Source organism: Caretta caretta, chromosome 14, assembly GCF_965140235.1.
Source record: "Caretta caretta isolate rCarCar2 chromosome 14, rCarCar1.hap1, whole genome shotgun sequence".
Lineage (NCBI taxonomy): Eukaryota > Metazoa > Chordata > Testudines > Cheloniidae > Caretta > Caretta caretta.
Genome location: NC_134219.1, coordinates 14151135 through 14163974, shown reverse-complemented (window position 1 = coordinate 14163974; position 12840 = coordinate 14151135). Strand labels below are relative to the sequence as shown.

General features: G+C 48.0%; 1 protein-coding gene across 1 annotated transcript in view; it reads right to left on the bottom strand.

Annotated features, from left to right (window-relative positions):
* RAB37 (RAB37, member RAS oncogene family) overlaps positions 1-4896 on the bottom strand; it is a 66960-nt gene extending 62064 nt beyond the window's left edge. The window contains exon 1 of the mRNA XM_075119259.1: positions 4281-4896. Coding sequence (XP_074975360.1) covers positions 4281-4334 — 54 coding nt within the window. The 5' untranslated portion in view covers positions 4335-4896. The remainder of the gene's footprint in view (positions 1-4280) is intronic.
* Positions 4897-12840: the final 7944 nt, after the last annotated feature.

Here is a 12840-nt window from a genome sequence, read left to right as displayed (position 1 = left end):
TTATTAGCGTTATGGTAGCATCCGGGAGCCTCACCCGTAGACTGGGCCCCCATTGTACTAGGCACTCTACAAACAGAGCAAAACTGGACTGTACAGACACACACAGAGCTCATTTAAAATCACTGGTAGTTCTGAGGACATTCTCTAGCCAGCAAGATCACTGCATTCTGGTAACCCCTCCCCCAAATCCTGCTCAGTTGCTCTTTGGTGATTTTTACCAGGAGAAAACCTTTTTTTCACTCCTTCAAGTGATCAGAAGTTCTTTAAAATGCTTGTTTTAGTTGGTATTTTTAAAATGTTTTATGTACATATCTGGGCAGCTTCCTTCCTTCGAGAATCTTCATGGGGTTAATTCAGGACAGCTTGTATGCGGTCAGATGTTGCTGCCGGAGTTCTTTGAAATGCATAAAGCAAGGTAGCACTCAGCCACATGTAATCATCTTAAATAGTCACCAGGCACTATTATCATAGCTGTCTCAGAGACCCAGAGAGCATGTAAACCTCAGCCTGAGCAAAGCACTTAAGCGCATGCTTCAGCACTAAGCATTCAACTTGCCCCATTGACTTCTATGGGGCTACACATGCTGAAATTACACACTGAACCAGTTAGGATCAGGACCTTGAAGACATATCACCAAATGCAAACTGGGTCATCCAGTCAGATCACTGGATAGTGACTCTTATAGGCAGATAAAACTGATGAGCATTTCAGGAGAACAGCTTACTCATGCCAACACATGATATTTTACAGCAGCCTTACTTCTGTGAAGTTGTACTAATATTCAGACAAGTAGGATTACTGAGCCTTTCTCCTTCAGATTCCTCCATAAGGCTCGCTTACCCCAGTTGCATACAGAACACTTGCAACTGATAAAAGGTCTTAACACTTTACCTATGCCAGGACAGTTAAAGCAGCAAACAGGGTGTCACAGGGGCTTCTCGTAGACTCCAAGCACACAGTGCTACTCCTAGTCCCCTTTAAGAGAATTAATTTTCTTAAAACAGAAAACAGTCATTTGACTCACTTCATCGCAAGCTTCCTGGCCACCCCTCCCAGGGGTCTCTGCTATTCCTGCTCCTGGTAGCTTCCAAGTTGCAGTCAGCTCTGCTCCTGTCCTGGAGCAGCAGCCCCAGGGCTCCTTCCCCGAGCACATGGCTGCATGCTCCACAGACCTCCCCACACAATGTGCTCTGCTCCACTGGGACTTCTCTTCCCCAGGCACTGCCTGTCTCAATCACCCTCCTTCCACCTTGCCTGTCCTGCCCTTTAAAGGCTCAGGTGCTGCTGGCTGTCTTTAATTGGCCGGATTGGGCTCCCCTGCTCTGACCCAAGGGTGCAGCTGGGCCCAGCTCGACTCACACAGACCAGCTACGCTGTGACACAGCTAAAGCAGCAAAACTCCTCTCGTATAAATGTAGTTATACCAGCTAGGTGCTTATGCCAATAGAGTTTATTCTGGGCCAGGAAAGCTGTACAAGTATGAGCACTTTTATATTGGTGTAACTGTGTCTACACAGGGGCTTTTACTGGCATAGCTACATTGGCAGGACTTTTAAATGGAGACCTGGCCTAAAGCAAGTGGCAATTGTGCACAAAGCTAGCCTACACCATAGCAAACTTTTTACCTTCTCCTTTTTCTTCTGCTTGTTTCATTCACTTACAGTCTTGGTTAAGGATGAGGTACAGTAAGTTCTTTGCAGTAGGGACTATCTTAACTACATGTTTGTACAGGGCTCAAAACAATGGGGCTCTGATCCCTGTTTGGGACTTCCAGGCAATACAAAGCAGCTCTGTGTCAAGGGCATAGGGAGCCTCTGCTGCACTCCAGGAGAAAGCTAGTTGCTGATCAAAAAATAAGTAAGATGTGAAAAGTACTAAATTGCCAAGTAAGATAACAGCCAATTGTATATTCCAGCAGCTTCTCCCCCTCCCCCATTCCCTGGCCCATTTTCCTGGGCATTTATTCTGCCGTGAAATCACATGATCAGATCATAGAATGTGTTTCTGCTGATGTGGTTTGTTAGCAGGAAATTATTGGTGCAGCAAGAAGACACAGAGAGGACCCAAAGGACCCTTAGTCCTTTCCTGGGGGGGGGTTTCCGGTGTGTCGGCATATTCTGAGTAACGGGGGAGAAAAGGAGTTGCTCAAGATGAATTTTCTCATGAAAAGCATGAGCCCCATCGTACAGCCCTGGCTGCGGTGAGTAACCCCATTGCAATTAATAGGTCTGTCCCCTTGAGCAGGGGACTCCAAACCAGCCACAATGCCACGCGTCCACCTGCAAACAGAGAAGCTGCCAAGCAGCCGGCCGACTCACAACCATATCTAAGGCCCCTCATTTCTGCCCAGAGGACTCAGGTATTAAACTTTCAAGGCCTTAGGAACGCTGTCCCCAGATAGCAATAAAGGCAGTGACATGAAGTAGGGAGGCCTCCATCATTTTTAGTGACCAAACAAGATCAGAACAGCGAGCAGCAGCCTTCTTCCCCAATCTGCTGCTGTAGCTGAACCTGGAGAGACCACAGCAAGGGCTGAGAGGGAAATACACTCTCCCAAGCTAGTCCGTTCTTGGCCCATCTGCTGAGGCTTCCAAGCAAGGGTGAGCTTAATGCTTATTGTGACAGCACTTTTGATAGGGCCAAGATCCTGGGAAAGCTGATGCTCAGGGGCATTTGTAAGGTCTGTTCCAAGGTTGCTCTCAGAGACAGGAATTTGAAGACGTAAAAGTAGGGAGAAGTGTATTTAGGGATACAGATACTTTCACTGAAGGCAGGTCAGACAAGCCTGCTTTACTCCTTTCAATTTACTTTGAGGATTCTTTAAGAAAATGCACACAGTGAGTGCTCAAGAGCAGGGACTTGGGGGGAAATCCTGGCTTCATGGAGTCATAGAAATGCAGGGCTGGGAGACACCTGAAGAGGTTATGTAGTCTATCCTCCATGTCCTGAGGCAGGACCACATCCTCCCTGACCAGATATTTTTGTCACTATCAAATTTCTTGGTCAAGGTATAGTCAAGGTCCAGACTCCAGAGAAAATAATAAAAAATAAAATAATGATAATAAGTAAATAAAAAGATTTGGGGGTCCATTCTAAAGTGTCTTGTGGTCCGGATTTGGCCCATGGTCCACCTATTACTACCTCAACCTAGACCACCCCTAACATGTTTGTCTAACCTGGTTTTGAAAACTTCCAGTGATGGGGATCTTACAGCTTCCCTTGGCACCTGTTCCATTATCATTATCACCCTTATCATTAGGAAGTTTTGCCCAATATCAAAACTAAATCTCCCTTGCTGCAGATCAAACCCGTTACATCTTGTCCTACCTTCGGTGGGCAGGGAGCAAAATTGATCACTGTCCTTTTCACAACCTCCCCAACCTAGCTGAAGACCTTTCTCAGGTCCCTCCTCAGTCTTCTTCTCTCAAGACCAAACATGCAGCCAGTTCAGTCAATGGCAAAACTCGCTTTGAGTTCAGCGGAGCCCGGATTCCCCCATTTGTCTTTCTACTTGTCATTCTCTACCAGCCCGTCACCTCCAACATTGAAGGAAGCTTTAAAAACTTAGCTCTGGCAGTGGTGGGGAGAGCAGCGTCGGTGCTTTCAGGGAACAGTTTGCACCCCGATTTTAGCTGCTAGCTGCGACACCATGGCTCGGGCTGGCGGAATCCCAGAGCTACTCGGAGGGGCTGGTTTGCGGATTCTGTTGAACCTGGGTGTCTGTCTCCTTTCCTAATTACACACATTAGTGCCTGGAAACAAACACGAGTTAACAGCTGCTCCTGCGGAGCGCTGCGTTTTGTTAATACATTGTCTGCTGCTAGGGAGGGGAGGGGGAGAAATCATTAGTTCCCAATTACTTGGCAAGCCCAAAGAATCTTGCAGAGCAGTTGTTTGCATACTATAAATAAACTACAGCTTGCAAGAGGCAGGGAAGAAGTCAAACAGCCGTGTTTAGTGGGAAGTTAAGACACAAACAGCGTCTATTCACCCCGGGGATGACTGCGTGGCTCCAGGAAACAGCAAACCCACCGTATTAGACTTGCAGCCAGGAATAAACCCCACAACTGCTGGCAGGCTCCCCCGCGGCGTGTGCCCGGACTCTGGCGGCTAGCAGCCGATCGTATGGGTGCACTTCCATAGACTTCCCACCCGCCCCTTGCATCCGCTACCTTAGGGAGCTCAGCACCCTGCTCCCCTTTTGCGGGATCTCTGGTTTCCGAGTTTATTCTCCCCCCGCCCCCCCCCCCAAGAAAAGCCGCCCGAATGGGTCCCCCACCTTGTGCAGAAGATCCTCATCGTAGCAAGGGCTGCCGGCTCCATCGGCGTCCATCCCTGAGGCTGCCCGGGCGCTGCCAACCCCGCTCCGAGCTCCCCAGCCGGGCTCCACCCCCTGTAATTTCCCTGCGTAGGTGCCGAGCGCTGCTCCCGGCTGACCCCAACGCAGCAGGCGGGGCCGGGCGGCTTCCCCGAGGCAGCCCGGCGCTACCCGGCCCGCAGCATGGCCCGGGGGGCCGCGGCGCAAGCCAGACGCAGCTCCTGCGAGCGCTCCCAGGGAGGCGAGGCGAGCGAGTCCGGTTCAGCAGCCGGAGCAGCTCCCCGGGGCTGCCAAGTGCGGAGCGGCCAGGACTCTGGCGGCCTTGGCGGAGCCCTGGAGCCGCCCGGGCCGGGCCGGTTTTCAGCACCCGGGACAGCTCCCGCAGCTGATTTGAAAACCACAGGTGGAACGGGGGCTTTCAGCCCTTCCGCAGGGCTAGCACCCGGGTCAGCTCCAGGCGCAGGTCCCCTCTACGCACAGCTCCGAGCACCAGAGCCAGCTCCCAGCCCCAGCGGCCGGGCAATGCGCTGAAGCCCTGCCGCTGGACCGGGAAAGCAGCGGTTACGCAAACTTGAAAGCGCTCGTGTCTCACCTTCCGCCCTCTTCCGCCCCCGGCTCCTCCCCCCGCTGTCTCTCCCAGCAGCTCCCCAGCCTCAGCTGCGTGTTTGGAAGCCAGTCAGGACTGCAGCAGCCAGGGGAAGGCTCAGGAAGCCGCACTGGAGCCCAGGGGCTCCCTCGTTCTTTTCGGCAAGGTCTGGTGCCCCTGCAACAGCAGCTGTTTCCATCCAAAAGCGTCACCGGCCCATGGGCGCTGGCAGCCCCTGACTTGGGCACAGTGCATCGGCCTCCCCGCAGAATTAGCGGAGCGGGGGGGGAGCACGTGGGGCTGCGGAAAGGGGCCATTTCCGAATGACAGGGCGCCCGCGATTACTCAGCCGAGAGGGGGGCGCGGGGCCCGCCGGCCAGGTTGCTGCCGGGCGCCTCGTACACGCGGCGAGGCGGCGAAGAGGAGTTTGGACTCGAACGTAACATCTTACAGCTCAGTCAAGGGAAGGGCCGCGTGAAGAGTTGGAGGGACTTGGAGAGACTCAGCTGTCGCCGTAGCGCCCGGCGCCCAGAAGCTCTCGGATCCCAATTAAGCTGCGAGACGGCTCGATCCCCTCTGGCACGATTCCCGTCCGGCGAGCGGCCAGAGGAGCGCCGCAGGCTGCTCTCAGACCCGGCCCTTTTCACCAGAGCGCCCTGCGGAAGGGCTGAAAGCCCCCGTTCCACCTGTGGTTTTCAAATCCCTTCTCCTCCGGCAGGAAGGAGAGCGCTGCCGGGAGCCGCAAGAGCTCTCAACCGGGCGCGATTGACTATGGAGAGGCTTTTTGACTAGGGGAACACGTCCTCTTATTGTTACGAAGGCTGGGCATTATGCCAGCCAGGCTGCAGGAAAGGGGTGCTGCCATCATCATTTCCACTGCTCAGAGCACTTAAAACAGGACTAAGACGGGGGCGTCACAGGGCGTCCGGGGGAGCGGCTAGCCCGGCCTGTGCACAGTCTCCTGGGAGTGCCCCTCTTACTGGCCAAGCCCTCCGCTTCGCCAGGTCTGCCGCTCGGCTTCTCCAGGCCCGAGCCTTCAGGCTCCAGCAGCCCCCTAGCTCAGCCCGCGCTGTGCACTGAGTCCCCAGGAGTTCAGGTTTCAGAGTAGCAGCCTGTTAGTCTGTATCCGCAAAAAGAAAAGGAGGACTTGTGGCACCTTAGAGACTAACGAATTTATTGGAGCATGAGCTTTCCTGAGCTACAGCTCACTTTGTCCCACGCATTCAGACTCCCTCGTTAAGGGTTTTACCCTTTCAGGGAGCAACGCAGCCACTAAGTGTCCGCAGAGACACGGGGCAGCCTTTTCTAGGCAAGCCAGCAGTTTGTTAGTCGACTGCAGTGCAGCCCCTGAGAGCCCTTAAGTTGGCATGGAAAAGTCAAGTCTAGGACTGAGTCTAATATTGGCAGAACCAACTGCCCTCCATTTGCCCACGGTTTGCTGGAGTCCATCCCAGTCTCTCTCTGGTTCTGTGAGTCTGGAGCCCAGTCCTTAACCCAGCCATCTGACACCTCCTGCGTCTTTGTCCCCCCTGCAGCCCTGCTTTTGTGTTCCCCATCTTCCTGGCTGCCCGCTGTTGAGTCAATGCTTAATCATTAGGTCTTCCATTATCTCCCCAGGGTGCTCCATTCATGTGTGTCCATGCCATTCAGTTCCTGATGGGGCATTTGGGTCAAGCCACCCAGGCATGTGACACCCACCCATCTTTTACTACACTGTCCCAGGGGAGGAAATTAACTGCTTCACAGCCAATGGTTAACAATACAACGTATGGGTAAACTGAGTCATGCATATTGTTGATAAAATGTAAAAGATTTTCCACAGCTGGGACAGCGCTTCACCTGTGTATACCAAAGCAGTGCCATGAACAGGCTCACATTAATGGACCTATGCACATCTGGCCCAGTGGTTTTTACAGAATGAGAACATATCCACTTCCACATTGAAAAAGTCTATTTGACTTCTCTGCTGGTCCCCTTTAGGAAAGGAGCTGTCCTATTTTAAAAGAGAACTTTTTATCCTTACCACATGCTTCAGAATTCATGGGCAGGATCTCAGCTTGTCCCTGAAGTTTAGCCAGTCTTTAGACTAATTCTTTGATCATTGGTGGTATCCTCTCAACATCTCTTGTGATTTTGTCTCTCTCCAGGATCTCCATGTATCTTGCTGATGCTGCGAGATGTCTTCATTCTTTATTTTTACTTTGGAAATTTGTCTGTTCCTTGACTTCCTTAGGGTTCCCTCCTTCCTGCACACCCCTTACACTTTTGAAGAGAATTTTCTGTTCCTTCATGTCATTTTAAATATGTTCTCTGAAGCTTTTCTTCCTTCACTTGCTTTATCTGCTATTTATCCACCCACCTATTTTCTCAGTAAAGAAAGAGGTTCAAAGATGGGCAAACAACATGAATGGAGGGCTTCAATAAAGAAGATGAGAACTGTTTAGAGAGAAGACAAGAAAGGAGATGATTTAGAGTCATACAAAAATAAATGACTTGTACTGAGAAGATATACCAGGAATCCCTATGTGACTGCTCTCAAAATACAGGAATAATTTGATGAAAGTGAAAGGTAGCCATTTAAAAGCTGTTAAAGGGTTGGTTTTGTTCTGTTTTATTGTCATTTGTTTCCACAACACATAATTAACCTGCAGAACTCACTGCCACAAGGTAGCACTGAGGCTAAGAGCTCAGAATGACTGCATTTATAGGGATAATGTCTCTATGTCTAAACGTCAGATATTTAAAGGATAATGAGAATTTCCAAAGTTACGTTAAAGAAGCTAAAAAAAATATGAAGGGTGTAAACTCTCATGCTTCGAGGCACAAACTAGCCACTATTTGATGGGGGCTCAGAAAAATTTTCTCCGATGAGCAAGTTATTCACTCTGACGTTTCTCGTGTTTTCCCCTGAAGCATATGATACTGGCCACGGTGCTACATGGACCATGGGCAGTTCTGAGTGCAATACTCTATCAGGCTAGTATACATGTGCTGATTGCATAGGACTATTAGCAGGAGTAGGCAGGTGTATTGTAATAGCACACAAAGGCCCCCATTGTGCAGGATCACAGTGTGCCCAGTGTTGTACAGACACCGGCCTTTGTCCCATAACAAGTTCGCAGCAGTGCCTTGTTGACCAGGAGGCTGGATTACCTCTTCCCAGGACTCGGAGCACTGCACCTCCACCACTTGCCGCTTGCTCAGAATACAGCCTCACATCTGTCCATTGGGCTGGGGTAGTGCAATCACAATGCACCCGCCCTTTATTTATTCCAGTTGCCTATAGAGAGTGGCACAGAGATTTGAAGTGGACCCTGTTAGCTTTTCGGATCCTATCTGCACAGGGCCTGGCTGCATTTGAGACCTCCTCCTTGAAGAGAAGGTGTGCTCCAATCCCACCTGCCTTTTCATGGATGCCACTGTCATGTCTCTGGTTGGAAGATGATTGTACCTTTGTTGGGGTGGACGGTAGCATGCGGGGATATCTTCCACCCTCAGCATGCCCAACATCCGTCTCTCCCCTCTCAATTAAGCCCACCAATTTAAAACATGCCAAGCTGGTAGGCTCCTTTTCATTAGGTTGTCCCAGTATTTATTACCTTTCCAGCCTCACCCTTTCCCCCATCCCTTCTTGCATGTAGACCCCCTTGGTCATATTATCACTTCGCATTTTAAGACTGTGATTTTCAATTATATTTGTATTAAGTTTCTGTTATTCTGTGCAATGCCTCAAGCATTTGAGGGAGGAAGGGAACACTTTATGAACAGAAACCCCACTCCTTCTCAAGGGCAAGCTGCGTCAGTGAGCTGTAGCTCATGAAAGCTCATGCTCAAATAAATTGGTTAGTCTCTAAGGTGCCACAAGTCCTCCTTTTCTTTTTGCAAATACAGACTAACACGGCTGCTACTCTGAAACCAGTTATATTCTGTTAGCTAACAGGGAATGTTTGAGATATATATTTTGACATGGATAAAGATTAACAATAATCCACTGTCAGGCTGGGCCCAGCAGCCTTATAAAAAGGCTAAATTGCACATAATGCCATATTGAGTTGGACACACAAAGCCAGATTCTTTGGCCTGGTTGAGTTGTGCTTAGCACAGTACTGAGAAGTGGATAGGAGGGGTCTGAAAGTGGCTTTAATCCACTTTAGCTATCCCCACATCCTGCAGTGGCCCAAAGTTTGCTTTAACTCTCCTCTAACTAACTGCATGGATCACATTAGCAGCTGAGGATAGCCAGAGAGCAGAGGCACCCTGGCCATATCCCTTCCCCCTGGGAATGGCCGTTTGACTGGGGGAAAGTGGTTGCACAGAGCCACTATACTAACGGTAGGACACTTGGAGGTTTCCCTTATGGTAGCCAGTCAAGCCAATTCTCCATCTGCTTTGCGGTGTGAGAGTGGCACAAAGCAATGGAGTGCGAGCCAGATGTTTGGCTGATGTGTCTTAGAAGACGAGTTGGACAGTTAATCTACTGGGTCATATTTTATTTAAAATCCACTATATTTAAATACCAGGATTAGAGGCATATTTGAAGTGAAAAATAAAAACTGTATTTATTTGGAAAGAGGATTAATTTGTTTTAAGATTTTATTTTAATTAGGCAATATCTTGTTTAGATCCCTTTATTCCTTTCTGAAACTCTTTGGAGAGAGCTGATGCTTAAAGCTTAATTGCAACAAATATATCTGTAATGAGAAGTTTATTTAAAAATAAAATCACAGCTTAATTGGGCTTCAGTCCACAGATCTCTCTCCTTCCAGGTCAACAGAAGGACCCCAAGCAAGAAAAACAGAAACGGATTCCAAAACCATCTGCACCCATATAATCTGCTGTTTCACTGCCTGTTCCTGACAATGCTAATTACCTCTCTCTATTAATTCCTCTGACAGCATAAATGTTTCTGCCAGGTCAGATGATCAGCCTCAGCAGCAACAGGAAAAAAAAAACAGGGAGAGCCCTTTACGTTTTCCACAACCAAGAAGTGACACTGAAGTCAGACATAAAAATATTATTCCTACAGCTCAGGGTATATTGAACTGACACACAACGTTGATCCAAAAATCTAAGACCTATTAAAGAGCACTGACAGAGTGCAATACCTTAAAAATGGTGTCAGGACACGATCATTTAAAAGTCACAGAACTGACGTCTCAGTTTGCCTCGTGCAGAGCTCTTTCAAAGAAAGTAAACCAGAGTCATATGGCTTCCAGCATGGAACCGATCCCGAGGCAAGACTGTAATTGACTTCAGTGGGACAGGCTCATTCGCCATACGCACGGGTCTTTTTCCTTTCCCATTTAATGTTTTAAGGATCTGATCCAAAGCCCATTGAAGTCAACGTGAGTCTTTCCACTGACAAGGCTAGGTTTGGGTCAGTCTTGAGGCAAACACACTGGGATACTGAACTGGGATATTTACAGGTTTCAGAGTAGCAGCCATGTTAGTCTGTATCCACAAAAAGAAAAGGAGGACTTGTGGCACCTTAGAGACTAACCAATTTATTTGAGCATAAGCTTTCATGAGCTACAGATCACTTCATCGGATGCTCAAATAAATGTGTTAGTCTCTAAGGTGCCACAAGTCCTCCTTTTCTGTTTGGGATATTTACAGTTATTTCTAGAAGCCCGCAAGGTTAAACAAAACATGTGGGCCAAAATCTGCTATCTGTTCCATCAATGTGACTCTAGAGCACATCCGCAGCAGTCAGTAGCAGTATTCTGGATTGACCCCAGTGTAAGAGAGCACAATTTTAACATTTTATATAAAATAGTATTTACCTGGGGCTAAATTTTGTCCTCCAATAAGTACCTACGTTTCCCAACGAAGTCAATGGGATTCACGTCAATGTGTCCAAACTCTGCCCTTACGCATGCTCAAACTCACCTACGGTTAAAGTCATCCCCATGTGGAGGGCTAACACAAGTACTAGGCAGCACTTAAACCTAGTTCTGGGAACTTAAGTGGTTCATAGGCCTTGTATTAGCACAAGCATGAACTTCACCCCCGAGAACTCCATCTACCCTCACTTTCTTGCAGTACTGAAGGGTAAGTAATCCTATCAAGCTCCTCTATGTTATTCCTTCTCAGGGGGTAACCGGTAATGTAAGATAGCTCACCTGGAGAGGATCTTTGCCTGGGTTTGTGCCTTTCTGTCTCAATCACAGCAGAGAGGTTTTATTCAGTGTAAAGGTCTCCCTCCGCTGTGCAGGCCTGCAAAAAGTTGTGTTTTCCCTTTACAAAAAAATCTTGAGAAAGGAACAGCTTTTTCTAGGACTTTTCTCCAGTGTGAAGCTTTGAGGGTCTAAAAGGGAGAATGGTGTTACCTTCAGAATTAAGTGGAGTTGTCGAGGGCCAAATCCAGCCTGGGAATGTTTCATAGCACTCTGGAGCAAGACAGCGCTCATGATATTGTCAACTGTAATTCAGTTTTGAGATACAATATATTGCTAGCAAAAGACATACCCTAATAATGAGAAGCAAATACAGGCTCCTACCTTGAGCTGGTGTAAACAGGCTTAGTCCCATTAAGTTAAATGGACTGATAGCAGATAAGGATCAAGCCCATGAGATATATATTGTATCACAAAGCTGATTTTACCAGAGTTCGGCAGCCGCAAGCCTGCCTTACAAGGACTACAAAGCATATTCCTCCAATTAGGGACCAATGAACCCCTACCCCTCTACCCCGACACAGAACCCCTCTCCCTGCTAGCCATAGGCCTAAGCAGAGAGTCCATGTAGCCCACTGAACAGCTCATGTTCCTAATTAAGTACTAGACAGCTGAAATCGATGAAGACAGGATGCATCCTTGCCCTGGCTTCTCTCAAAGCAGAAAGAAAGTGCATGGTTCATTTATTTGCCATTTGCTCGACATTAAGATTGTTTTATTGGCCTGACAAAATGTAAACTGATCAGTTTCATTACTTTCCGGTTACGCAGAGCAGTGCAGGCACAAGAGGAAAAGCTACATTTAAGGCAGGAGTTTCTGGTCCATTTTCTTCACTGTTCTTGTTTTGATCACTCGCCATAGAAAACGGTAGGTAAGAGGGCTGTAATCTCTAAATGAGGTTAGGAGTTGTAGAACCAATGCTGTCTACTCTATAGGTGACATTCTGGCTCACTGGAAGTCAGTGGCAATATTCCTATTGACTACAATAGGGCCAGGGTTAATCCTGTGTATTTAAGTACTCCTCACAACACAATTCCTAACCCTTAACCCTTTGCTGGCTAGAGAGTTCAATTTACAAACAATATAAAGCACATTAAAACCCGCACTCTCCTGGGTGCCTTATTAGTTTTACTAATAAAATAAAGATCATGTGGGTCTGGCAAATCATTACAGTTTTTTCTGGTTATTAGTGGTGGGGTATGAAGATAGAAATCAGAGAATATGTGTTTGTCCTAGAGAAGGTAAACTGGAAACTTCTGTCTACCCCCATTCTTAAATGAACAATACAAGGACAATTTAACTGAAGATGAAAAGCAACCAAATAGAAAAAAACCTGAAAAAACACTACTTTGCAAAAGCCCCACAGTTAACCTATGGAATTCACTGCCACGCAGAGACCACTGAAGCCAACAGCAAAGGAAGACTCAGGAAAGGCTGGCCATTTGCATGGAAAATGATGGGACTCTGACAAGTACATGAGATGGGGTAAATAAAATGGAGGGAATATAAACCCTAAAGGCCAGATTTTGGAAAGGCAGTGCCTAAAGAGGCAGATAGGAATCAGGACTTCCAAAAGCACCTGTCACAGAAACCAGAAGGAATTGGGTGCTTAGGTGTTCTGGAAAATCCCAAGCTTACCTGCATCCTCAAGCACTTAAAAGCCTTTCAAAATCAGTCCATAAGTGTTTGGGATGGGGGGTGGGAGAGAGAAGACATCTTTTCTTGCATGGGTTATTCATTAATTGTCTACAACTGGATT